At 51.8% G+C, this 25,440-nt stretch overlaps 2 protein-coding genes across 8 annotated transcripts; one reads left to right on the top strand and one right to left on the bottom strand.

Moving 5' to 3' along the window:
* The first annotated feature begins 918 nt into the window (after nucleotides 1-918).
* On the top strand, nucleotides 919-7,430 carry ACP2 (acid phosphatase 2, lysosomal). Of its 3 annotated transcripts, XM_040980215.1 has the most exons (12): nucleotides 938-954; nucleotides 1,120-1,245; nucleotides 1,707-1,802; nucleotides 2,056-2,142; nucleotides 3,459-3,611; nucleotides 3,717-3,815; nucleotides 3,912-4,001; nucleotides 4,446-4,578; nucleotides 5,264-5,346; nucleotides 5,450-5,556; nucleotides 5,668-5,843; nucleotides 6,566-7,430. In XM_040980215.1, the coding sequence occupies exons 2-12, from the start codon at nucleotides 1,132-1,134 to the stop codon at nucleotides 6,697-6,699; spliced, it is 1,272 nt and encodes a 423-aa protein (XP_040836149.1). In that variant the 5' UTR covers nucleotides 938-954; nucleotides 1,120-1,131; the 3' UTR covers nucleotides 6,700-7,430. The 3 variants fall into 3 exon arrangements, with proteins under 3 accessions (XP_040836151.1, XP_040836150.1, XP_040836149.1); XM_040980216.1 differs by lacking the exon at nucleotides 1,707-1,802 and having other exon boundaries at nucleotides 921-1,245; XM_040980217.1 differs by lacking the exons at nucleotides 3,717-3,815; nucleotides 3,912-4,001 and having other exon boundaries at nucleotides 919-1,245.
* An 85-nt stretch (nucleotides 7,431-7,515) lies between these two features.
* On the bottom strand, nucleotides 7,516-24,863 carry DDB2 (damage specific DNA binding protein 2). Of its 5 annotated transcripts, none has more exons than XM_040980211.1 (10): nucleotides 24,542-24,863; nucleotides 23,318-23,419; nucleotides 22,441-22,632; nucleotides 11,307-11,452; nucleotides 10,206-10,305; nucleotides 9,934-10,111; nucleotides 9,546-9,688; nucleotides 8,206-8,370; nucleotides 8,001-8,046; nucleotides 7,516-7,841 (listed from the first exon to the last, which is right to left on the bottom strand). In XM_040980211.1, the coding sequence occupies exons 1-10, from the start codon at nucleotides 24,698-24,700 to the stop codon at nucleotides 7,795-7,797; spliced, it is 1,278 nt and encodes a 425-aa protein (XP_040836145.1). In that variant the 5' UTR covers nucleotides 24,701-24,863; the 3' UTR covers nucleotides 7,516-7,794. The 5 variants fall into 5 exon arrangements, with proteins under 5 accessions (XP_040836145.1, XP_040836144.1, XP_040836148.1 ...); XM_040980210.1 differs by having other exon boundaries at nucleotides 23,318-23,460; nucleotides 24,574-24,863; XM_040980209.1 differs by lacking the exons at nucleotides 7,516-7,841; nucleotides 8,001-8,046; nucleotides 8,206-8,370 and having other exon boundaries at nucleotides 9,074-9,688; nucleotides 23,318-23,460; nucleotides 24,574-24,863.
* Nucleotides 24,864-25,440: the final 577 nt, after the last annotated feature.

Below are 25,440 nucleotides of genomic sequence, written 5' to 3'. Positions count from 1 at the left end.
TTCACCGTGTGTGTGCGTTTGTATGAGCGGACATTTTTCTGCAGGAGAGGGGGCTAATTTTTTGCTGGATTCACAAAGGGGCTGTGACGACATGGGGCAGTTTAAGAATCATTTGGCTGGCCTGTTTTCAGTTCTCCTCTTCGTTCCTCAGCTCCCTCTCCACGACACCATTGGCAGCGAGCTCAGATTCTGAGATTCTAAATAGCTGAACCTGGAGCACCAGGTCAAGATAACCACAGGCAATTCTCATGAGTGCTGCGGCTACAGTGGGCAGATCTGAATCCAACCAACCAACCAACCCGTGATCCCACCCTCAAAACCCATCACCCGGGGCTGAGTCACAGAGTCCCGCACCAGAACCCGAACAGTATAAGCCCGGGGGGCCTCTAGTTCTGCAGAAACCTCACTTGACTCTCGCTTTACCCCGCCCCCCCAACCATCCCAAGGCACGGAGATTTCTCCCCTGAGGACTGGAAAATTCAAACATCCTGTGCAACCCAACTCCTTTGGGAAGGCGGCATGACGTCTTGACTCTGAACTGAAACTTGCAAGTGGACGGGAGGCGGCCAAAGGAAGAGCGGTCAGGGGAAAGGAGCCGGATAGACCGCTTGGTCCAAAGGGCTGTGGACACGGGGTGCTCTGCACCTCCGAGTAAGATTTCCGCCTGCAGCCAGGGCCACGGCTCAAACCACCCCCAGCCCGAAAGGGAGAGGGGCACCCTGCAGAGCTCCATCCCTCGCCCCAATTCCGTCAGAGCCTGCAGACTTTGGAGTGAGGACGAGGAAGCACCCCTAGAGGGCGCTCGTTCTCCCAGACACGTTGCCACCCAGGGCGAGCGCCACCTTACTGGCAGAGGCAAACCCAACCTCGTGACTCTCTTTACCAAGAAGAAATCTTCACGCCCTCGCCGCCGCTGTGCGAGCCCTGGCTACTTGCCCACCTCAGATCCTCAGGGTTCGACAACCCTTCCCTCCCGAAGCCTCATTCATCTCCCGTCTCTGTCCCCCTCCTCCCTTAGCAAGATGGCCGCGAGTGCACTTCCGGCGTGTGCCCCTTTACGGGTGTGTCCGGGGGGCTGCTCCAGGTGTCACTCAAAGAGTTCCGGTCTCTTTGCTGCAGACTCCGGCGGTGATGGCGGGCAGACCGTTCAGCTGCAGCCGGGCACTTCTCTTGCAGCTTCTGCTTGGCGTGAACCTGATTGTGATGCCACCGACTCAGGGCCGGAGTCTACGCTTCGTGACTTTGGTAAATGAGACATAGGGTCAGCTTACAGCTCACCAGGAGCTGGAAAGGCGAAGGCCTGCTGGTGGAGGGAGGGAGCAGCTGGGCTTGTGCCCAGGGTCGGTCGGGGGTCTCGGGGAGAGGACGACTAGCCTGGAGCTTTTAGGAGTCCGGGGTTGTTTGCAGGGTCCAGTAGTCACAGTAAGGAGTTGTGTCTCTGGGTGGTAGAGTGCCACGAAACTGCAGTTGAGGGGTTGAGATTAACTCACAAGGATGCCTTTTGCATCACTGCCAGCTTCCCCAGTCTACGCCTATCTTTTACTTTCTTCCCCTTCCCAACTGTACCTTGGGCTTTGCTCACGGTCCCTGGTGGCATTGCTTAGCCAAGTTGGAACCTCAGGAACCTGGAAGAAGTTACTTTCTCCTGGATGGAGGTGGGGGTGCTTTGTGTCCCTCATCAAGTGGCGCTCTTTCCTCTCACTCAGCTGTACAGACATGGAGATCGGTCCCCAGTGAAGACCTATCCCAAGGACCCGTATCAGGAGGAGGAATGGCCCCAGGGCTTTGGGCAGCTCACCAAGGTAAGTCATCGGCCAGGCCTCCCTTGGGGTGACCTGTGGAATGAGTAACCTCTGGAACAGGCTAGACAAGCGCCATTTCCCCCACGGGTGTTGATGGAACCCAGTCCTACACCTGACATGACTGTCACTTGACAGCACCATTCCCAGTGGGCCACGTCAGCACGTGCTGTTGCTTCCAGCCAGGGGGAAAGTTGGAAAGCAGCCAGGGCCTTCCCTTTGCTCTGGACCCTCTGACCCCAGGGTCTGTCCACAGGAGGGGATGCTGCAGCACTGGGAGCTGGGCCAGGCCCTGCGGCAGCGCTACCATGGCTTTCTGAACACATCTTACCACCGGCAAGAGGTAAGGTGTACAGTGGGACTTGCTGTCTCCTTTCTCTGCCCTCAGGGAGCCTAAGGGTCAGGCTGGGTTTACTGGCCTCCCTCCAGTGGTGAAGGTTGCAACACTAAGATGCAACAGCCCAGAACCATCTGGAACCCATTCCCAGAGGTTGGGCTGGGGAGAGGCGGAGTGATCAGGCACCCACAATCAGACCTCAGAAAGGTGTGGCGGAATGATTTCTAACAAGCTTTCCCTACAAGTACTTTGCAAGGACTCGCGCCTAGAGGGCTGCATACAATGGATTGCACCACTCCACACAGATAGGATCTCTGTTTTCCAGGAGCTTAGAATGTGGTGGGGGTGGGGGCAGGGATCTTGTGTAGCGGTTAGGGCAACCATTTGCAACAACTGATCCCACAGTGCAGTGCCTTGGTTCAAGTCCTGACTCTGCTTCTGATCCAGTTTCTTGCTCAGGACCAGCACTGTTGTGGCAGGCAGCAGATAGTGGCCCAAGGGCTTGGGTCCTTGAGATTCAGCTGAGAGCCATAGATAGAGTTCCCAGCCCATGCTGTTGTGGGCACTGGGAAGAGAACCACTGTCTGCAAGACCTGTGTCTCTCTGCCTTGCAGAAATTGAGAGAGAGAGAGAGAGAGAGAGAGAGGAAGTTGGGTGTGATGTGATAAATGGCGGGGGTGGGGGGTTAAGATGACAGCTGGGAAGTGCAGACATCCTTAGACGCAGCCTACCGGGGAAGACGGGTCTGTGCACTGGTCCTGTGGAGTCCTTTGCCAGCCCCAGAACAGGAGTGGCTGTTCCCCTGGTGACCACTCAGCCTCACATGGCAGGATGCTGGGCACGTGCTCCTTCCCTGGAGCCCCAGCTCCATCGGCAGCCCAGTCTCCTTCTCCCTTTTCACCAACAACTACCTCTGTGCCTTACTTGGTTCCTCTCTTACTGCTCACTAAGACAGGGCATGCGTCAGGGGCATGCTCGGAGAGGCAGGTGCCATCCTCCAGGATCGTGGTCTGGGTGGCAGATGGGCTCTGTTTGAGAACTCTGATGGGCAGGCCTTGCTGACGAAGCACTTTGGATCAGGAAGAAGGGCCATTTGAACTGAGTCACTCCCACAGGGTGTGTTTTGTTTACCAGAACGGTGACAGGGCCATGAGGGATGGGAGAAAGGCCAGCTGTATGGATGGGGTTCTGACTTGCTGGATTAACTGACAAGAGTAGTTCCTTCCCGTAGGATTGTGCTGGTGGGAGAGGGGACAGGGTGTCCCCTCCACCCCACCATGACCTCTGACACTGGGGTGAGTCTCATATCGCCATTCTTGCAGGTCTATGTACGAAGCACAGACTTTGACCGTACTCTGATGAGTGCTGAGGCCAACCTGGCAGGGCTGTTTCCTCCCACGGGGACCCAGCGCTTCAACCCCAACATCACGTGGCAGCCGATCCCCGTGCACACCGTGCCTGTGGCAGAGGACAAGGTGAGAATGACCAGCTCTCCCCTGCAGAGGAACAGGGTTGCCCGGCTGACCGAGGGTTGCCTGGCTGACCACCTTTCTGTCTTCCCCTACCTCCTGGATCCGTAGCTGCTGAAGTTCCCGTTGGGCCCCTGTCCCCGTTACGAGCAGCTACAGAATGAGACGAGGCAGACACCTGAGTACCAGAGCGAGAGCCTCCAGAATGCAGTGAGTCGGGCTTAGACCAGGGCCACCCGTCTGTCCTTACTATGCCCCGCAACCAGGCCCAAGCTGACCACCTCCTCCCCCGGTCCTCCTGCATAGCAATTTCTGGACATGGTGGCCAACGAAACGGGGCTGACAGATGTAACACTGGAGACCGTCTGGAATGTCTATGACACACTCTTCTGTGAGGTGAGCTACTGCGGTGCAGGACCAGACTTGGGGGAAGGGCAATGCAGGGGCTCTTCTCTCCCCCTCGGCAGCCCAGGTAGCCGGGACAGTGGAACCCCCATGGCTGGACCCTTGTCACTGCCACTGGCGAGGCCCAGGCAGGCTGCTGCTTGTGAAACATGGGGACTTCCTCACGGGTGAGAATGGACCCCTGAGTGGGAAACGGTTTATTAGCTGTCAGCAGTTCCCACCGCTCCCCCACCCACCCTCGTGGTCTCCTTCCTGCTGAGTCTGTCTTTCGGCTTGAGTTTCCTTTCCTGGTGCCCCGCGGGCCCATGGCATCCATCCCGGGCACCGGCCCAGGGCCTCACCTGCTGCCCTTGCACTGCCTCACACACACAGGCATCTCCCCTCTGGGGCAGTGCACCCCTGGGGAGCTAACCAGTCCGCTGTTGCGCTACACAGCAAACCCATGGGCTCCCGCTGCCATCCTGGGCCTCACCTCAAACCATGCAGCGCCTGAGACGCCTGAAGGACTTCAGCTTTCGTTTCCTCTTCGGGATCCACGAGCAGGTGCAAAAGGCCCGGCTGCAGGGCGGTGAGTGACAGGAATGGCATGTCACTCTCTCCTCAGGACCTTCCTTCCCCCAGCTGTGCAGTGGGGCTTCTCACACTGCTCCTTCACTCTTCCAGAGCTAGGCCCCTGCCTTGTCATCCCGTTTTGTCCTCTCCGTCTCCCCACTAGTCTGTCAGATTTGCATCCCACTTTGCTGCCATTTGCAACCCTGGGTCTCTCCGGTCAGCCCATGTTCAGAGGAGGCTGAGCGAACATCCAGCGGCCATTTCCCTGTTTGGGGATTGCCCCCCGCCCCAACTCCAGGGTCGGGGGCAGTCAGCCAGCTGACAGCTTCCTGACAGCATGGTAGCTTCCAGCAACCTGCATGGGCAGCAACCATCTTGTAGATGCTAAAGCAAGCTTGTTCCAAAGTAGAATAATTCTTCAAAACATGGGCATAGCCTCGTGGCTGTTCATTTACCAACATACCTGTCCATGCCCGTGTTTAAAATTAGAGGTCTCTCGCTTTTCCTTGCTTCCTCTTTGAAGTAGCCATCAAGTGCTTAGAGAGCAGAGTGGGTGGAGTTCCCATACGGTGCTCTGGGTCTCAGAATTCTCTCACATGGACACCAGACCCAGGACTGGCCGAGGTTTGAGGGGCACTGGTAGTCTGGTCAGGATTTGGGGACGGCCATCACCACCAACAAAGGGGACATTTCTCCCTCAGGGGTCCTGCTGGCCCAGATCCGGAAGAACCTGACGCTGATGGCCAACAGCTCGCAGCTCCCTAAGCTGCTGGTCTACTCGGCGGTAAGCTCCCGACTGAGCTGGCATGCTCACAAGCTGTCTGCTTCCGGGATGGAGTGTGGGGGTTGACGGGGCAGTGCTGACGGGCAGCCCTCCTACCCTGCAGCACGACACCACCCTGGTGGCTCTGCAAATGGCCCTGGACGTCTACAATGGCAAACAGGCACCCTACGCCTCCTGTCACATATTTGAACTGTATCAGGAAGATAACGGGTGAGTACAGCCTGCCACCTGGAGACGCACCTCTGCTCCACAGCCATGGGCTGCCCAAGGCCTCAGTGAGTGACAGCTGATAACCCCCCTCCACCCACTGTCCATCCTCAGGAACTTCTCGGTGGAGATGTACTTCCGCAACGACAGTAGCAAGGCGCCCTGGCCGTTGATCTTGCCTGGCTGCCTTCACCGCTGCCCCCTGCAGGACTTCCTTCATCTCACAGAGCCCATGGTAGCCAAGGACTGGCAGCAGGAGTGCCAGCTGCCAAGCGGATCTGCTGACACAGGTGAGCCACTGGCTGCTCCAGCTTCAGGCTGCCAGCAGGGAGCAGCGTGTGGCATCTCCCTCCACTCTCCTCAGCCTGAGGTGAGGCCCTGTCTTCTTGTCTTCTGACGTCCTAGTTCTCCCACCAACAGATTAATAGTGGCTGGCTGGGAGAAGCCACCGCTCAGGACAGTCTCCCATTTGGGATCTTTGTCCATCTCTTCCCTGCACAGGGACTCTTGTTGCTGTCTCCGCTTGGTCACCTGTTCCAAGGCCCTGACAAACCCCATAGTCTTGTGTCACCTTCACTGCACTGAAAGCCACTCTCATGAGGGTGACCATCTTACAAAAACCAATGGCCAATTCTTCCCAGCTTCTCTTCAGCAGTCACCTCATTGGCCATGGGGGACGTGTTTTTGCAGATTCTTGGAACATGGGAGACTCTGGCAGCCTTTTTCCTACCCCTGCCCCCAGGTCACACCGAATTTTCCATCTTAGTTCACACTCTTATGTACGCACAGCTATGCCTTCCCCACCTGGCCTGCTGTACTGTTCTCCTTGCTGGCATCTGTCCCTGGCCTGCTGTTCCTTTCTTTGCTTTTCCATTGGATCTCCTCTCCTACAATGCAAACTCCATGAGGCCACTTCTGGCCCCATGTCTCTGGTACGGCAGGACAGAGCAGCTACTTCTGTCTTCATGGATGGCACGCTGACATGACTTTTCTTTCCTCCCCCTGTGCCCAGAGGTGATCGTGGCCTTGGCTGTGTGTGGTTCCATCCTCTTCCTTCTCATCGTGCTGCTCCTCACAGTCCTCTTCCGGATGCAGGCCCAGCCACCTGGCTACCACCACGTCGCCGACGGGGAGGACCACGCCTGACAACCACTCAGCCCCCTCCCCTCTGCCTGCTAGGGGAGGTGGGCTGGGCCTTTGCTCCTGACTGTCACTGCTCCTCTGCCTGCGGACAGGAGACCCTGGGTCAGAACTTTCCAGGATGACCCCAGCCCAGATGAGCCACGTGGGGACTGGCTTGTCCCGTGGCACCTGTCACTCAGCGCCCACATGCCTGATGTTTACCAAATACTGTGTTGGACATTGGGTTTCTCCAAGCCGGATCTGCTTCTTCCATAACTCCCCAAGGACCTGAGACACAGACAACTACTGGGGTTTCCCTCAGTACCTGGGGTGACACACGGAAGGAGCTGGGGCTGGAGGCACCCTGCTCTCCCTCTCCAGTCCGGAGTTGTTGCGGTGGATGGCCGAGAAGACAGTCTTGCCTCTCAGTGCTTATCTTGGCAGAGAGAAAAGTGTTGGGGCTTGTACAAGCATTGGCCTCCGAGGAAGCAGATGGCCCATATGAGTCCTGTGTCCCACAGAAGTCCCCATGTGAGGCCGTGCTCCTGGCACCCTGGTCCCCCACCAGCGCAAGCTGAAGGGTGTTGGAACTGTACCTGGAAGGGTTGGGGAGGGAGTGCTGGGACAGGAGCATCCAGCAGCCTAAACTGTCCTTCCTCAGCTGGGCTGAGGTCTCGGGACCTGGGGGGCGGGGAGCAGGCTGCGAGCCAGAGGCACAGAGAAACTTCCCTGAGAATGAAAGTTGTGGACAGAGAGTGCTGCTTTGGCGCCTTTGTGTTTCCGAGACCAAAGGGGAAGCCTCCGAGTAGCCCGGCGCACTGGCAAGCTCCACTCGGCAACTCAGCAGGCTGTGGTTTTATTGGCTGTCAATGGTGAGTGTACGTCAAACACTCCCTAATCATTCAGCCACTATACCCCAGAGAAGAGACCTGGGGAGCTCCAGGCCAGAGACAACCAAGACCCTGGGAGCAGCCAGGTCACCAACTCGCCCCAAGTGTCCCCAATCCCCCCCAGACTCGGATCCTTTTGGTCCTCTTGCCAGCGGGCTGCCTCTTCCTGCCGGGCTTGTTCCCATCCGCAGGTTCCAGGCAGGTGCCTGGCCTAGGCTTTTCATGGCGCTCACTTCCGTGCCTCATCTTCCTGGCTCCAGATGAGAATGTGATAACCTGGGAGAAGTGAGGACCCTTGCTGTCATCCATCTCTGAGAACTCTGGGAACTTAGGAGACTGAGACGACCACCAGGCACTGGAGGGGGAAAGGGTGGGAAGGGCCAAAATGAGTGGGTGGGGCTCGGCCTGTGGGAGGTGCATCCAGCTTCTACTCACCCATTGCAGAGGCCAGTGTGTCTCCCATGGGATTGAACTCATTAAGCTGCAGAAACAAGGGTGTCAGCATGAGGAGGCGGGGAGGGGGTGGGAGAGGGGCAGTGGTATCTGCAGACACTGGGAGGGACACCCGGGACTCGGCCCAGATCAGTTTGGGTCACCAGTGAGGTGAATGAATGTTGGATTCCTCCCATCAGTGTCTCACCGAACTGATCCCAGAAGATTCCGGGTCGTAGAGCTGGCACATCAACTTCCCTGAGCCGCCATCAAACACGTCAATCGTCCTTAGTTCGTAGGGGCCGCAACTTTTGAAATTAGGATCTGGGTATCGACCCACGACAATGAGGTTGTAGCGGGGATGCCAGGCTGCCTAAAGAGGTGGAGGGGCCATTCAGGGGGATGAGCACAGAGCACCCCCCAGAGGTGGGCATCAACAGCAGTCTGCCAACACCATAATGACGGTGCTGAGACTGCCACGCGACTCCAGGATGCATCTGCCATTACAGACGTCTCATGCCCAGCAGGCCTGCCGGGCTCCACAACCCCTTCAGGCATGCTCTCTCTGTTCTGTACTTCCTGCCACTTTTAACAGCAACCTGATCTAGTGAGCCTACAAGACGGCAAACGGCCCAGGGTAATGAAAACCACCTAGGGCAGAAATCTGAAGTCCCAGCAACCCCCGCCCTCTGCCATCCCTCTGGTAATGTAAATAACAGGAGCTACACTTAAGAATCATGAGAGGCTAGAAAGAAAGGAAACTCCAGGAGCCCAGATGAGCCTACTCATCTGCAAGTTATTGGCATTTTTCTCCCCCCACCCCCACCACCAATACAATTTCTCAGGAAAGTTTGCAAGGAGCACAGGTGTGGTTAGCAGGAAGGCAGAAGTGGTACCACTAGTCACATGGCAAGCTGGCCTGGCTGCGTATGAAGTGAGAGGTCAGGACAGACAGATTAGCAAGCACTCCAGCTGGCAAAGGATCCTTGGCAGTGCATATTAGGTGCCTGGATGTGATTCAAGGCGTGGGGGATACCAAGCGATGACCATCTGCCGAGTACTTACCTGGTACTAGGCATGGTGCAAAGTGCTTTAAGTATACTGATTCATCCTCACAACAACCCTATCAGTTAGATACTATCGTTCCCTTTTTACAGATGAGGAAATGGAGATCCACAATGGGAAAGTAAGGGGCTTATGTCTAGTATTAGAAGCCACCCAAACCTGCAAGACAAACTAAGAAGGTGAGGTTAGTTTGTAGAGCAACCACACACATGGGTAACTGAAAATGCGAGGCCAGAACAGGAGGTCAAGGTCTTTCACAAACGCCCTCAGCAGATCAAGGCTGGAGTGAAAATACCCAGACAGCCAGAGAAAACCCAACGAAGGCAAAGTGGGGTGAGAGGAGCAGAGTGAGCCGGAGGGAGAGGAAACAGCTCCGTATCGGGGGCGAGAGGAAGCGCGCAGACTTGCCACATGGCTGCTCCTTTCCCCTGCCTTGGGCACACCTGCCCCGTCCCCCACGGCTCCCTTGGCGAGGCCCCTCACCTTGATGGGGGTGAGGTGCTGAAAGTGCCGGTGAGGATGTGGGATCAGGCCCAGGGGGCAGTCCCACTGGGAGGCAGAGTAAACCCGGATCTCGCTCTTCTGGTCTGTGGTCAGGAGCTGGGCTCCATCAGGGCTGAAAGAAGCTGCCAAAATTGAAAAGTGCCCGAGCTGTAGCAACCGCCACAAGCCGGCCTCCTACTGGCCTGACCTTCTTGGAGGGGCCTTCTCCTGCAGGGGCACCCTCCCTCCCATTCCTCTCTGGACAAGAGGCAAGAAGGGCAGAGGTGAATCTGGGCTGTGAACAGTTCCCCGACTTTCAGGGAGGCCCCAGCAGTGGTGGGGGCAGTGGGGTGAGCAGGCAAGGTGAGGGAGGCCTGTGGTGTCACACCTGAATTGACGGGATGCTTATGTGGCAGTGAGCAGAGGAAGCTGGCATTCCCTCGAACCTGGCGCAGGTCCCAAATTTTCACTGTTTGATCCACAGAGGCTGTGGCCAGTAACCAATCACAGCACGGGTTCAGAGCCACGTGGGTCACTTTCTTTTTGTGCATTCTGAGATTCCAGAGCTGCAGAGGAGAGCCCAGTTCAGATGGGGACAGAGAACTGAGGGGAACAGTTGGGTCGGGGAGATCAAAGGAGTCCTGGGCTCGGAACACGCACCTCTTTGCCGTCCATGTTCAGCAGGACCACATGCCCCACGTTGTCGCCTGTGACCACCATTCGGCTTTTGGCAGACACATCCAGGCTGCAAAACCATACGCTGGAGGGAGAGACTGTACTGTAAGATTGCTGAGGACCTGAGACAGGACTGTTTATTCACTGCTGCAGCACTTGGTCTAACCCAGGTAAAGATTTGTTGCATGAATAAACTATCTTACCGTGGAGAAAAACATTCCACCCTGTGTAGCAGCCAAACAGAGGGAATGAGAGTGAGGGGGCTCAGAAACGCATCCTGAGCCGTGAGAGACCCAGACCCTAAGACAGCCCTCCAGGCCAACAGACCGCCCCTCTACCCCTCCACCTTTGGACCACAGAGGACAAATGCAACAGCAGTAACTGCCCAGCTGTGTTTCTGGAAAGAAGCCTTCTGCCCCTTCTGTGCACTCAGGGTAAAGCCATCGACAACCCCAAAGCTCATTTCTGCTCTCCTAAAGCCTACCTTGTGTAACTCCCCAGGAGAAGCTTCTTGGACGTGGGGAAGGACACAGAGCTGTGTCCACTCAGTGTCCTGTCCCTGCTGGGTGCCGGAGCCTAGACCCTCGCTTCATTCCTTAGGGAGCACCCAATTCCATGCTTCTGGCTTGAAACCCTAGTGACCCTGCATTTTGTCAGGTCTCCAGCCCCTGCCCTTCGGGCTGCCCAGAGCACTTTTTGGACATTACCATATCCAGTTAAGCTTCCTACACACCCTGATGAATGGAAGGACTTCAGTTTGCAATTCCTAGGTTCTACTCCACTGGCCACTGCCATCATGCTGACTTTGTCTCTTTAGAGCCAAGGTCAAGTCTAGCTACAGGCGTGACTTGCAGAAAAGCCAGAGCCCTTCCCTCACCAAGAAGCGCGCCATCCCAGAGTGGTAAGCTACCTGGGCTGAAGTGAGAGTAGTAGCCAATGAGTTTGAGAGCGAGCAGGGTAGAAAGTGGCGGACACCTTCTCTTCCCTCCTCGCCAGGTGTGGGTTGGGGACAGGATGAGGATGCTCTCGCCAGGCCCACACGCCTCGAGCTGCGAAGCCCTTTCCCCTGCTAGTTTCGCTACTCACTTGCAGGTGTCTGAGCTGGTAAACACCCGGAGAGTGTTGCCTGTAAAATCTTGCAGCCTAGTTGTTCCCTCCATGGAGGAGGCGAAAAACTGGTTGGTATTGAGAAGGTTAAACTTCAGCCCAGTGATGCTGCCTCCAGCTCCAATCTACCACGAGGAAGGAAAAAGCCAGTGAGTGACGAGGGGCCAGGAAGCCAGAACCAGGCTTGGGCTCTAGCAGAAACGCCACCTGGGGCCAGGCCCAGCTGGGACACCTAGATCCCGAGCAGCTCACTCTACAGTGTACTTCATTTATTTTTCTTTCTCTTTTAGGGAGGTGGGGGGAGAATACAGGAAATCTAACAGCTCTGTGAATTTTAATCCACGTACAGACCTGAATTACCAACACCAAAGTCGGGATGCAGAACGTACTCTCACACACACACACAACACACCCCGAAACTCCCAGTGGCTGTCCCACTGTAATCACACATCCCACTCCTCAGCAAGCACTGCCCTGTTCTGTCTCAACAAAGCTGCCTTCACAGGTCACAGAAATGAAACCCACGGTAAGCAACCTCAGAGCCTGCCTCCTTCCAGGCCACGGGGCACCTCGGAGGCGCCTCCCAGTGGCTGCTGAAGGAAGGGTGGCTTGGGACACATGTGCCAGGTGCTGCTCACTCACACCAGTGGCAGGAGTCAGATTTGTGCTCTTTGCTATTTCGACACAAAGAAGACAGAAAAGAAGCACGATAATGCCAATGGCTTGGCCATGGCGAGTACTCAACACAGTCTGATCAAGAACTTGGCATCCTTGGGCCTGGCGCGGTGGCCTAGCAGCTAAAGCCCTCGCCTTGAAAGTGCCGGGATCCCATATGGGCGCCGGTTCTAACCCAGCAGCTCCACTGCCCATTCAGCTCCCTGCTTGTGGCCTGGGAAAGCAGTCAAGGATGGCCCAAAGCCTTCGGATCCTGCACCCGTGTAGGAGACCTGGAAGAAGTTCCTGGCTCCTGGCTTCAGATTGGCACAGTACTGGCCATTGTGCTCACTTGGGGGGTAAATCATCAAACGGAAGATCTTCCTCTCTATCTCTCCTCCTCTCTGTATATCTGACTTTGTAATAAAGATAAATAAATCTTAAAAAAAAAAAAAAAAGAATTTGGCATCCTTAAGAGCCCTTCTGGCCTCAGGAACCTGGACAAGGTCTCCTACCCAACAACCACATCAACACGTGACGTGGCAGGTGGCATCGCTAACCCTAACCCCAGCACTGACACAGCCTGCCGAATCCTGCTGCTAGTCAGACAAAAATCTGCACCTACCAGGGGTTTATGTGACACTAGTTCAGGCCAGGCCACCACCACCATCCCTCTAGCCCTCACGAGCGCAGCGTGCATGCGTGCCCAACACCCACCCAGCGGAGCCCTGACTCAGGGCTGACCTGCCACCCCCAGTGCTAAAGTCCATCTCAGCTGCCACCAGAGGACTGTGGCTTTCCCACTAGGTCAATATGGATCTTTCTGGAGACTACTTTTGGTCCAACCCCTTCAGGGGAGCAAAAGGAGGAGGAAGAAGATAGAAACAAAGAGAAAGAGATACCAATCAAACTCCACAGGCTAGAAAAGAGGGCCTAATGCCCAAGCTTAGGACATCAGCAGAACCATTAGATGCAAATCTGACAAGGACTTATCAAAGTACTGGCCTGGCCACTTGCACACATGATGAGGACACAGATGTATAAAACATCTAACATGAACAAAGTCATTCCAATGACACTGAAAAAAAAATGCATTAGGACCAAGTTGGGGTTTTCTAAATAATGCTAAGTTGGTTAAATATGAAAGATCCAGAGTGGAAGGAGTGGGGTAAGACATGGAAACTATATATCTGATCAAGAGAAAAAAGCTAGAATATATAAAAAGAACTCATGAGGCTTCCACAATAATAAAGGCACTGCTGGCCTGGGTTGCAGACCACAGCCAAGAAGGCTGCGTTCCACACTGCAAGGTCTGGGTTCACTTTCCAGCTTGCATTTCCGACCCCACCTTCCACGTACGGCCCCTAGGAATCAGTGGAGATTATGGCCCAGGAAATGGGTTCAGGCACTTATATGGGAGACCTGGATTGTGTCCCTGGTTCCCAACCTGACCTGATCAAGCCCCAGCACTTGGGAGCAACTGGAGAGTAATTCAATGGATGGAAGATCTCTCTCCCTCTCTTTCTTTGCCTTTCAAATAAGGAAAATAAATAATTACTAACCTGCATACGTAAAATAGCCAACATTTAAACTTTATATTTTCTAACACAACTTTGAAAAAAAAAACAGCAGTATCACTGGCTAGAGATATAATAATGATAAAGCTAAAAGTGTAAAAACTGGAATGAAAAAATGAAATGTTAACTAGGGCACAGTGACACAGAAGACTAGTCTCAGCCGACAGCACTGTCATCCCATATTGGCGCCGGTTCATGTCACGACCACTCCACTTATCATGCTCTCTGTTTATGGACTGGGAAAGCAGCAGAGGATGGGCTCAACTCCTTGGGCCCCTACATCCATGCTGGAGGCCTAAAAGAAGCTGGTGGCTTTGGATCAACTCAGCTCCAGCTGTTTTAACCATTTGGGGAGCAAACCAGCAGAGAGAAGATCTTTCTGTCTCTCCTTTTCTCTGTAAATCTGATCTGCCTTTCCAATAAAAATCTTTTTCAAAAGAAAAAAAAAAATAACCAGGAGTGTAAGGATGTGCTACGATGGCTCAACGCACTAAAATTTCCACCTCTGAGCTCCAGCACACAAGTTCATGTCCCAGTAATTCCACTTCCCAACCAGCTCCCTGCATAAGGCCTGGGAAAGCAGTCGAGGACAGCCCAAAGCTTTGGGACCCTGCACCCGCGTGGGAGACCTGGAAGAGCTCCTGGATTCTGGCTTTGGATTAGCTCAGCTCTGGTTGTTTCAGCCACTGGGAGAATGAACCAGCAGATGAAAGATCTTTCTCTGTCTTTCCTTGTCGATAAATCTGATACACCTTTCCAATAAAAATGAACAAATTTTTGGGAAAAAAAAACATGTAACTAATGAATCAAGAATAAAAAGTCACGTAGTCTACCATAATAACAGAACCAACAGGAAAAACCATATGATTTCAAGAGATAAAACGGTATTGAAATTCAATTATCACAATCAAAACTTTTGGCAAGATAGGATTAAAGGGAATTCATTTAATCTGACATGGGATTTTTTAAAAAAATATTTATTTATTCTTTGAAAGAATTACATAAAGAGAAGAAGAAACAGAAAAATCTTGCATCCATTGGTTTACTCCTCCAAGTGGCTGCAACTTCTGGGGCTGGACCAATGCAAAGCCAGAAGCTTCACCTGGGTCTTCATTGTGGGTGGCAGCAACTGAAACACTGGGCCTGGCACGATAGCTCAATTAGCTAATTCTCCCCTTACAAGTATCGAGATCCCATATGGACGTGAGTTCGCGTCCCAGCTGCTCCACTTCCCTTCCAGCTCCCTGCTTGTAGCCTGGGAAAGCAGTCCAGGATGGTCTAAAGTCACACCTGGAAGAGGCTCCTGGCTCCCAGCTTCAGACTGGCTCAGCTCTGGCCACTTCGGCTATTTGGGAAATGATCCAGAACATGGAAGATCTTTTTCTCTCCTTCTCATTATAAATCTGCCTTTCCCCCAAAAAATAAATAAATAAATGGGACTTTTTAAAAAAGATTTATTTATTTATTTTAGTTGGAAAAGCAGATAAACAGAGGAGACACTGAATGATCTTTTTTTCTCTCTTTTTTTCAAAGATTAATTTATTTTTATTGCAAAGTCAAATATACAGAGGAAAGACAGAGAGGAAGATCTTCTGTCCGATGATTCACTCCCCAAGTGACCACTACAGCCGCAGTTGTGCCAATCTGAAGCCAGGAGCCAGGGATCCTCGTGCGTTCAAGATGAGGACTTTAGCCGCTAGGCCACGGTGCTGCCGGGCTGAAAGAAAGATCTTTTATCTACTCCCAAGTGGGCACAATGGCTGGAGTTGAGCCAATCCGGAGCAAGAGCACAGGAGCTTCTTCCAGGTCTCCAACACGGGTGCAGGGTCCCAAAGCTTTGGGCTGTCCTCGACTGCTTTCCCAGGCCACAAGCAGGAAGCTGGAAGGTAAGTGGAGCAGCCAGGACATGAACTGATGCCCATCTGGCATCCCAGCAGATGCAACGTGAGGATTCAGCCACTAGGCTATTGTGCTGGGAGCTGAAATAAATAAATCTTTAAAAAAAAACAAAAAGATTTAAATACAAGCAAACTCCTAGACACACACCCAAAATAACTGGAAACAAATACTCAAAGCACAACTGCAGACAGATGTTCACAAGCACCTCTATGCACAACAGTAAAGGGAGGAAAGAACCCAAATGCACTTCAATAGATAAAGAGATAAATAAAATGTGGTACCATCCACCCAATGGAGTACTACTGAGCTGTAAAAAGGAATGATGTTCTGGTACTTGCTGTAACACGCACGAACCTTGAAACACGATGCCAAGTGAAAGAAAGCCAACGCTGTGAGACAGCTATGGGCAATTCCATTTTTATGAGGCACCTGGGGCAGTCAGATTCCCAGAGATGGGAAGCAAATTAATGGTTACCCAAGGACCGGAGTAGGGCGACACTGTTTACAATGAGCAGAGTTTCTGTTGGAGATGATGACAGAGCTCTGGAGACAGTGGTGGTATTGTCCCAATGGTATGAGTGGTGGGAATACCCTGAGCTGTCTACTCAGAAAAGATGAGCTTGGTCAAGGAGCAGACCACGTGGCCGAGCCACCCCCACGGGAGCCCGCGGGCCGTCCTTGGCTCCTGAGGTTAACCTGACTCCACACCCCAGCTGTTGTAGACATTTGGGGAGTGAACCAGTAAATGCAAAATCTCTCCACACTCCCACCCCTATCCTTCCCATTCTTTGTCACTTTGCCTTTTGAAAAATTGATTTAAAAATGATACAGCGATAGAAATTATATAACACAAAATGGCTCAAGTCCTTGGGTTTCTGCTACCCACATGGGAACTTGAATGGCATTCCAGCTCTAGACCTTGGAGCAAGCCATTGTAGATATTTAGGGGATGAATCAGTTGATAAGACACCTCTCTGCCCCAAGAATAATTTACATACACAAAAAGAAAATGGCCCATCCACTCAAAATAAAGAAATTGCACAAGATGACCAAGGAGAACTGGGGCGGTGGGGGTGCAGATTACCAGTGTGCCAGCGACCTACAGGGCAATGCCCAGCAATCTAACACACGCGTATATGGAGTCCCAGAATATGAGGAGGAAGGTGAGTAGAAAAAATAATGATCTCAAAACTTAAATTTACAGATCAAAGCTCAATGTCCCAGAGGAAACATACAGAATGCCCCATCAAGATACTTCATAACCATTTTTAAAGCAGCCAATACAAGGGAAAAAAGAAAAATCCTGTATTATACAAAGATGATAGTAGACTTTTTAAAAAAAAAGATTTATTTTATTTTTATTGCAAAGTCAAATATACAGAGGAGAGACAGAGAGGAAGAGCTTCTGTCCGATGCTACACTCCCCAAGTGGCCACAACACCTGGAGCTGTGCCGATCTGAAGCCAGGAGCCAGGAACTCCTTCCAGGTCTCCCATGTGGGTGCAGGGTCCCAAGGCTTTGAAGGCTTTGGGCTGTCGTCGACTGCATTCCCAGGCCACAAGCAGGGAGCTGGATGGGAAGTGGGGCTGCCAGGATTAGAATTGGCACCCATATGGGAACCCAGTGTGTTCAAGGCAAGGACTTTAGCCGCTAGGCCACTGCGACAGGCCTGATAGTAGACTTTTTATAAGAAATCATTTTTCAGTACTGAAAAGGGGAGAAACTGAACACATGAAAAATACAAGCAATAATTCATCAAAAAATTAGGAGTTAGTCTTGTATATTGGCTTGAACTATAACCTGTGATGCCAGCATTTTATAAACAAGCCAATTCAAGTTCTGACTGCTATACTTAAGGTCCAGTTTCCTGCTCACAAGCCTGTAAAAACAACAGAAGATGGTCTGGAGACCTGGATGACGCTCCTTGCACCTGGCTTCAGCCTGGTCCAGCCCTAGCTGTTATGGCCTTCAGGGAAGGGAACCAATGAATCAAAGATTCTCTTTCTCTCTCTCTCCCTCTCTCTCTCTCTCTCTCTCCTTTTCTGGAGCTCTCACTTTCAAATAAATAAATCTTTCATGAGCCAGCAAAAGTTGTCTTCCCCCAACATATTATTTCAGGCAAACAAAAAGGCAAAGGCTATCCCTAACCAATCTTCATGAGAAGTAATGTTACAGGGGAACGGAAGAGAGCACCATGGGACAGCATGTCAGACCACTGCCTGGGACACCTGTAGCCCATACGAGAGTGCTAATTTAAGTCCTGGCTCCTCCATGCTTGCAGCACAGCTTCTTGCTACTGTGCCTGGGACACAGCAAACGATGACCCAAGTGCTCGGGTGCCTGCTACCCATATGGGAGAGCCAGCCAGTGTCCTGGCTTTTGGTTTTGGCCTGGCCTAACCTTGGCTCCTGTAGGAATTTGGGGACTAAACTAGTAAACAAGGCCTATTCCTCTGCATATGATTCTACTTTTCAAATAGATAAAAAAAAAAAATCTTAACAAAAAAAAAAAAAAGGAAAAATATTAAAGGAATCTCAAGCAAAAGGAAATGATTAGCAAAAGGAAATCTGGATTACATAAAAGAATGAAAAGCCCCAGCAGTGGCAGTAAGTGGATAAAGATAAGTATTTTTTCATTTAAAAGTGGACAGCATGTGCAGGTGCACATGGAGGTTACGGTAGTACATTGGAGCCTGCATAGAATACCTGGTACCAGAACAGAGGACAGAACAAACTGATCAACTACCCCAGCCAAGTGCTGGCAGTGAAAATCTGGGCAACTGGAGACGTTAAGATGGACTGTGTCAGCCAGTGGATTCTGAAGAGATTTCAACGTGCTTGGAATGGTGAGACTGGCAGCAATTCAGAACAGTTGAACTAACAAAACCACTGGAGCAGTGCCCTCGGAGCATGCCCCCCACATCAGGGACACTGGGATGGTTGGGAGGGTAGGGGGCTTCTCCCTTTGTCTCTCCCCTTCCCCAGATATAGGAAGAAGAAAAGAGAATGTGGAAACAATGGTCTTACCCATTTTCCTGTATTCCTTGACCCTTTGAGCCATAATCAACTATGTAAAGATCATCAAAAAAAAAAAAAAAGAAAGAAACAATAAATGATATAAAATGTAAAATTTGAAAAAAAAAAAGGAAAAAAGATATCTAAAGGCGGTGCAGGGTGCAGTAGCCTAGTGGCTAAAGTCCTCACCTTGAACGCGCCGGGATCCCATATGGGAGGCTGCTTCTAATCCTGGAAGCCCACTTCCCATCCAGCTCCCTGCTTGTGGACTGGGAAAGCACTTGAGGACAGCCCAAAGCCTTGGGACCCTGCACCTGTGTGGGAGACCCAAAAGAGGCTCCTGGCTCCTGGCTTCAGATTGGTGCAGCGCTGGCTGTTGTGGCTGCTCGGGGAACATTGGATGGAAGATCCATCTCTCTGTCTCTCCTCCTCTCTGTACCTCTGAGTTAAAAAAAAAAAAAAAACTACAAAAAATTCAAATGTTCAATAGACTAAAGGATAAAAAAATGGTAGAATGCCAACACAATGTAATACTATTCAGAGAGAAAAATTACTGGCACACCTACACATGTAGCTCAATCTCGTATAGAGGGAAAGAGGCTAAATCCCAAGCAAGTGTTTCAATTCATATGTAATTCTAAAATATGCAAATTAATTCAGAAAACAGAAGAGCACACAGTTGGCAAAGGGGAACGGATTCCCCAGGGGCAGGGAGAGACTTCCGGGGGTCACGGGCATGTTCATGATTTTATCTTTTCATCTGAGAAGCAGTAAGACAGGAGACAGAGCCCTCCCCTGCCAGCTTATTCCCCGAAGGCACACAATGGGAACGACGGGCAGCAATTCAGAGCAGCTGAACTATGAAAACCACTGGAGCAGTGCCCTCGCAGCATGCCCCCCACATCGGGGACCCTGGGATGGTTGGGAGGGTGGGTGTGGTTTCTCCCTTTGTCCAGCCTGAAGCCAGGAATTCAACCCAGGTCTCCCCTGGGGGTGGCAGGGATTCAACCATCCACACCATCACCTGCTGTTTGCCAAGGTCTACGTGGGCAGGGAACCTGGAACCAGGAGCCTCAGCGGGGAATCGGATCTACGCATTCCAACGAGGGTCCGGACATCCCAACTGCTGGCCCAAACACCTGGCCCATGGCTGCTGTTTTAACTGTGGTAATGGCTTCACAGCCATGTAGCCATGTACACATAAAGATGTCAATACTCATCCTATTGTACTCTTCAGATACATCCAGCTCACTATCAATTCTACCTAGGTAAAGATATAATTTAAGAAAGAAAGAAAGGCCCGGCATGGTAGCCTGGCAGCTAAAGTCCTCACCTTGAACATGCCAGGATCCTATATGGGAGCTGGTTCTAATCCTGGCGTCCCTGCTTCCTATCCACTTCCCTGCTTGTGGCCTGGGAAAGCAGTCAAGGATGGCCTAAGTCCGTGGGACTCTGCACCCACGTGGGAGACCCGGAAGAAGCTCCAAGTTCCAGGCTTTGGATTGGCTCAGCTCTGGCTGTTGCGACCACTTGGGGAGTAAATCATTGGACGGAAGATCTTCCTCTCTGTATATCTGACTTTACAATAAAAATAAGTTAATCTAAAAGAAAAAAAAATCTTCCTCTCTGTCTCTCCATCTCTCTATATATCTGATTTTTCAATAAAAAATAAAAATAGAAAGAAAGAAAGAAAATCCCAGGCCAAAAAAATGTAAGGTAAAGAAGTGGGCACTGCAACACAGCAGGCTGGTCAACTGGCACAGTCACATTCCTTATCCAAATCCTAGGCGGTGATGGTGGTATAGCGGTGAGCATAGCTGGTGATTCAGCTGGGACTCTAAGGGCTGCCTAACAGGGGATGCAAGTCTGCAGGTGGTGGCTTAAACCATTATGTCACAATGTGAGACCTGATTTGTTGTTTTTGTTTTAAAAAGGAAAAATGTCAATCTAACTCTTCCAGAAAACATAAGGGACAGGAAATAGTTGCCAGATCACTTCATGAGGTCAGCATTAATCCAATATCAAAACCAAAGGAATTACCCCCACAAATGACAGGATTCTAAAATGGTCACCCTCTAGTATCACAGTTTCACCTAGAACTTCATGATGTCATGAGCAAACCCCACAGATGCTAGCACGGAATATATACGGCAATCATGAAACTGAAGTGTGGATACGCAACGGTACGCGCGTGTGCCTAAGGGATGCTAGAAAAGGGATGGTGGGTCATCGTTACTTTCGTTATGCTATTCTCTGTATGGCTTGGATGTTTAGAATGTGTGCAGACCATTTTCATAACAAAGCCGTCCTCATTGTGACAGAACATAGAACACATGTTCCTTTGCCAAAGTCATGACTGACATCAAGATCAGAGCTGAGGTCAGCTGGCTGCGACAAGTGACAAATGGTGGTAGAGCTGCTGCCTCAGTGACTGGCAGCTACAGCACTCTCTGTCGTCAGGATCAGCGTCCATTACCAGGTGAGAAAACCTGGGGGATGCCGTCAGACTGCAGAACCAAAGCAACTCTCCCTCTGGCTCCAGTACGGGAGGGTGTTTGCCTAGGCTACCTTACACTTCCTACAGGATGACGTCTCTCTCCCCACTTGGGCTCTGCATTCTGACCTGGCCTTCCAGCTGTCCTCCCGATGGGCGCCTCCCCCATCAGCTCTCAGCACAGCGCTCATGGAGACCCATCTCACATCTTGACTTTCAGCCCCGTGCCCACCCAGCCTGGCACACTGGCATTTTCTGACTCTTCAAATCCCTCCCCTTCAGACACCTTACCCCGGGCTCTCCCTCATCCCCTCTCCAGCTGTAACCCCAGGCTGGAAAATGAGGAGCTGGAGCAGATGTGGATTTAATTTTATCCAGACGCAACATCCCAAAGACCCAAGGACGAGTTAGTTACATAACTTACTTGATGCCACTGAAATGAACGCTGAAAACTGGATAAACTGGTAAACTGATGTACTTAAGAATTTTTTTTTAATATCACAAGATCCTCCAGCAACCATCTTTAGATTGTTTCCTAGCCTACCGCCACACTCACCCCTCATTCCTTTTTTTTTTTTTTTCACCTGTTTGGCTTCTTGAATCATATGAGTTCGTGACTCCTGCTCAAAACCCAACACATCTCACAGCATCAGCTAGGCAAACTAAACTTGGACAGGCCAACCATTAACAACTTCAGCAACCTTTAACAAATACACACTAGCCCAATGAAAAAACTCCAAGCCAAACTGTCTTCCCTCCTCTTCTCTTATCTAAATACCACTCTGTCAATGCTTACTCTCCATCGACTCCAATCCAAAGGGGATTCTTGCTTTTTTTCAGGTTTTGTAGCTCTAAGCAGCTAATTGGTAGGTATGTTGTAGATACCCAACAACCCTCCAATTACCACTCAAGCCCCTCCTCATTCATTCAACAAACACAAAGCCTGATTCTAAGCTCTGGGGGTAGAGCGGTGAAACATAATGACCAGGTCCCCCTCAAGTAGCTGAAGACACCACCATGAGTGAGCTAATTCAGACACTGAATGCTGGAGTGGGGGAGATGAAGCACAGTAATGACACTGAAATTGACATGGGAGCCACTCCATGAGCCAGTTAGTGGGTGAAGGCCCTCAGGTACACCAAGTGTGAAGCATAACAAGGAACCAGCCACGAGAAGGCCATGGCTAGAGCACCCCAGTCAAAAGGAATAGCAGGTACACCCCGTCACTGCCACCTTCAGGGATGGGGTGAGCAAAACAAACCAGGGAGACAAGACAGACGAGATCAGAGGTCAGATCTCAGAGGTGATGACTAGTCTACACCTTTTCCTATCCCAAGGGTAGGCATTTAACAAAAACGTCAATATTCTGGTTACATGTTTGAAAATGCCCAATTATTTTGGACACCCATCATCTCCTTCCTGGACAACATCCATATTTCCTTCGGTCCTGCAACAAACATTTTTAGAATGCTTACCCCTTTGATGAAAGTGGGTTTGTCCTTTACGGCAAAGTTCCACAGCAAGATATCTCCCCCTTTGGAGCCCACTGCCAGGGTGCTTGGGTGAGTCGGGTGCCAGGCCAAGGATGTAGCCCTCCTGTCAAAGGGGGCAGCCTTTTGGAATATCCGGTAAGAAGCCAGAGAGTGCAAGAAGGACTGCTGGAGACTCTACCACACAGAGGAAAGAAAGTACACTGAATTAAAACTCAGGTTCTAGGGCTGGCGTTGTGGGTATGGCAAGTTAAGCTGCCACCTATAACGCCGCCGGCAGCCCACACAGGCACCGGTTCATGCTCTGGCTGCTCCACTTCTGATCTAGCTCTCTTCTAATGCTCATGGGAAGGCAGCAATGGATGATCCAAGTACTTGGGTCCTTGCCACCCAAGTGGGAGACCCAGAAGGAGCTCCTGGCTTCAGTTTGGCACTGCCTTGGCTGTGTAGCCATCTAGAGAGTAGACTGGCTGGTGGACAACTTCTCTCTCTGTCTCTGGCTTTCTTCTCTGCAGTTCTGGTTTTCCAATAAATAAATCTTTAAAAAAAAAAAAAGTCCTGGGAAAACTGCCAATCTCTGTCTCTTTCATGGATGAGCCCTAAGGCCAAATCCTCCCAGGTCTGGCCCCATACAAGAAAATATTTGCAACGTATGCAAACTATTCATGGAAAACAGAGGCCAAGGTGCATTCCTTTCTAAACTGGAATTTTTATACCTAGTCGAGCTCTCCATGGGCCAATCAATACCACCATCAAGGGTAACCTGACCACTTTGACAAAAACCAATTTTGTAGTATCTATTAAAACAAACAGAAAACCCAGCCAATCCTACAGCATGTCAAATTGGCTGAGAAATGCTCACCTGTTGCATGGATGGCCAGGCAGCCCGGCCTAACCTGTGCTGGTGCAAGGCCCTGACCAGGCTGCTGCTGGGCTGCAGCTGCGGCACCTGCAGGCTGGGCAGCTCCGCCCACGGGCCGGTGGAGTCATGTCTTCTGCCAGGACCTGCCAAGAAGCAAAGATGCCTACTTTCCCCTCCCACCTCAGGAAAGGTTTTCCTGCAGAAATTTCACCGAGCCTCATGGCTTACGGGCAGTCAACCTGTCTTGCCCGTTTGTAGTATGGGCACCCCCTTCACCCAGGGCCAAGGCATGATTGGCAGGACTCAGTTCCTCCCCACAAGTTATTTAGTGAAATGAAGTATGATTTTGCAAAGTCTGCTAGACCTGAGCCAGGGAAACAAACAGGAACACGGTGTCCTGCAGACGGGGTTGGGTGACCATTTTAAAATCACAGACTTGTGGGGTCATCACTACCCACATGGGAGATCTGGATTGGGTTCCTGGTCGCAGTTTTTTAGCGTGGCCCAGCTCCCAGCTGTTGCAGGAAATTTGGGGAGTGAATTAGCGGTTGAAAGTTAGTTCTCTCTGTCTCTCTCAAGAACAAAACAAAATCATATATGATGCACTTTTAAAAAAGACTGCAGGACAGCAGAATCCATGTATCTCCAAAAGTGAGTAACTTTGGATGCTGTATCAAAGTCAGCTGGAGGTGACTAAGTGTCCCTTACAGAGAGTTTTGCAACCCAGCAGGGCTGGGAATAGCGTTCCAGTCCTCAGGTCACACTAGGGTGGGTCCCCTGATTAGGACTAAAACAACTCGATGATCAAATTTGTACCTGCAGACCCAATCCTATGGGTCTTTTTGAAGACCAATTCTGTCTTTTCGTGGACAAAAAAACATTGCATCAACAGCCCCCACACTCCTTACAGCCTCAAGTTGAAACCCCCAAGAGCCCTCCGAGGTGGAGCCCAGGACTGACACAGCCAGCATCAAGGCCAGGGAGCAAAAAGTTCAGCACCCCCAGTGCCAGGAGAGGGACCCCAGAGTGCAAAACTGTCTGCGACAAATCAGGAACTGGTAAATGGCCTCCTGTCTTCCTGTTCCTCGGCTGGGGATGGGGGAGAGAAGAGGAGGGCAGCGATCTAAACCTCAAATCCCCGGCCCCCAAGCACCTGCAGGCGGGGTGCACAGCCTCCCCAACCTCCCACCGCCCCTCGGCTCCGCCCCGGGGCCCCCGAACGGCGGAAACAAGGAAGCAGCAGGCCCAGGCAGTACCGCAGCCCTTGACACTGAGCTTCTTGGCCTGGGGCTCCGACTCTCCGGAATCTCTGGCCCTCTTGCTGCGGGGACGCAACACCACTTCGAGGGGCTTCTGGGCTTCTGGGCGTTTCTTGGGAGCCATCGCGTGCGTCGTCCGTGCAAAGCGGGGGAATCCTTGGCCGACGTCCAGCAGGAAGGACTGCAAAGTCTCGGAAGAGAGAGGTAGAGGCGGAGAGAAAGCGGGGACACGCCAAAGCCCCGCGGCTGCAGGTAGCCCAGCTAAGCCGACTTCCCGCCAAACATGCCCGGAGCTTGTTTGGTTCTGGCGGTGGCTCCGCCCCCTGTGAGACACGCCCCTTCCTGGGCGGGGCGATCGTGGGGCGTGGCTGCCGCTCTGCAGCAGACGCCAGGAGGATCCTAGGGTTGGGTCTGGGGGGAAAGGGTTGGGTTTTTTCTTTCTTTTTTTTTTTAAAGATTAATTAATTTTTTTTAATTACAAAGTCAGAAAAACAGAGAAGAGGAGAGACAGAGAGAGAGGACGATCTTCCGTCCGATGATTCACTCCTGTTGCACCAGGAGCCTAGAGCCTCCTCCAGGTATCCCACACGGGTGCAGGGTCCCAAGGCTTTGGGCTATCCTCAGTTGCTTTCCCAGGGCACAAGCAGGGAGTTGGGTGGGAAGCAGGGCTGCCAGGATTAGAACTGGCGCCCATATGGGATCCCGGAGCGTGCAAGGCGAGGACTTGAGCCGCTAGGCCACGGCGCTGGGCCCAGGGGTGGGTTTTTTTCTTCCCGTCCAGTTTGTGGGATGCTGTGGAGAATGCATCACATCTTGCCACGTGGGGGCTGCGGCGAGCGTAGGGAACCTAAGAATTAAACCAAC

Source organism: Ochotona curzoniae, unplaced genomic scaffold (genome assembly GCF_017591425.1).
Source record: "Ochotona curzoniae isolate NIBS_2020 unplaced genomic scaffold, NIBS_Ocur_1.0 contig_3432, whole genome shotgun sequence".
Taxonomy (NCBI): Eukaryota; Metazoa; Chordata; class Mammalia; order Lagomorpha; family Ochotonidae; genus Ochotona; species Ochotona curzoniae.
This window is presented reverse-complemented; position numbering and strand designations above follow the sequence as displayed.

Coding starts and splice junctions, on each gene's coding strand:
- DDB2 (XM_040980209.1), bottom strand. CDS start 24,700: ATGGCTCCCAAGAAACGCCCAGAAGCCCAGAAGCCCCTCGAAGTGGTG. Junction 10,306..11,306: donor ACCAGCTCAGACACCTGCAA/GTGAGTAGCGAA, acceptor CTCTCCCTCCAG/CGTATGGTTTTGCAGCCTGG. Junction 9,689..9,933: donor TAAGCATCCCGTCAATTCAG/GTGTGACACCAC, acceptor CAATTTTGGCAG/CTTCTTTCAGCCCTGATGGA.
- ACP2 (XM_040980215.1), top strand. CDS start 1,132: ATGGCGGGCAGACCGTTCAGCTGCAGCCGGGCACTTCTCTTGCAGCTT. Junction 1,803..2,055: donor GCTTTGGGCAGCTCACCAAG/GTAAGTCATCGG, acceptor GTCTGTCCACAG/GAGGGGATGCTGCAGCACTG. Junction 2,143..3,458: donor CATCTTACCACCGGCAAGAG/GTAAGGTGTACA, acceptor CCATTCTTGCAG/GTCTATGTACGAAGCACAGA.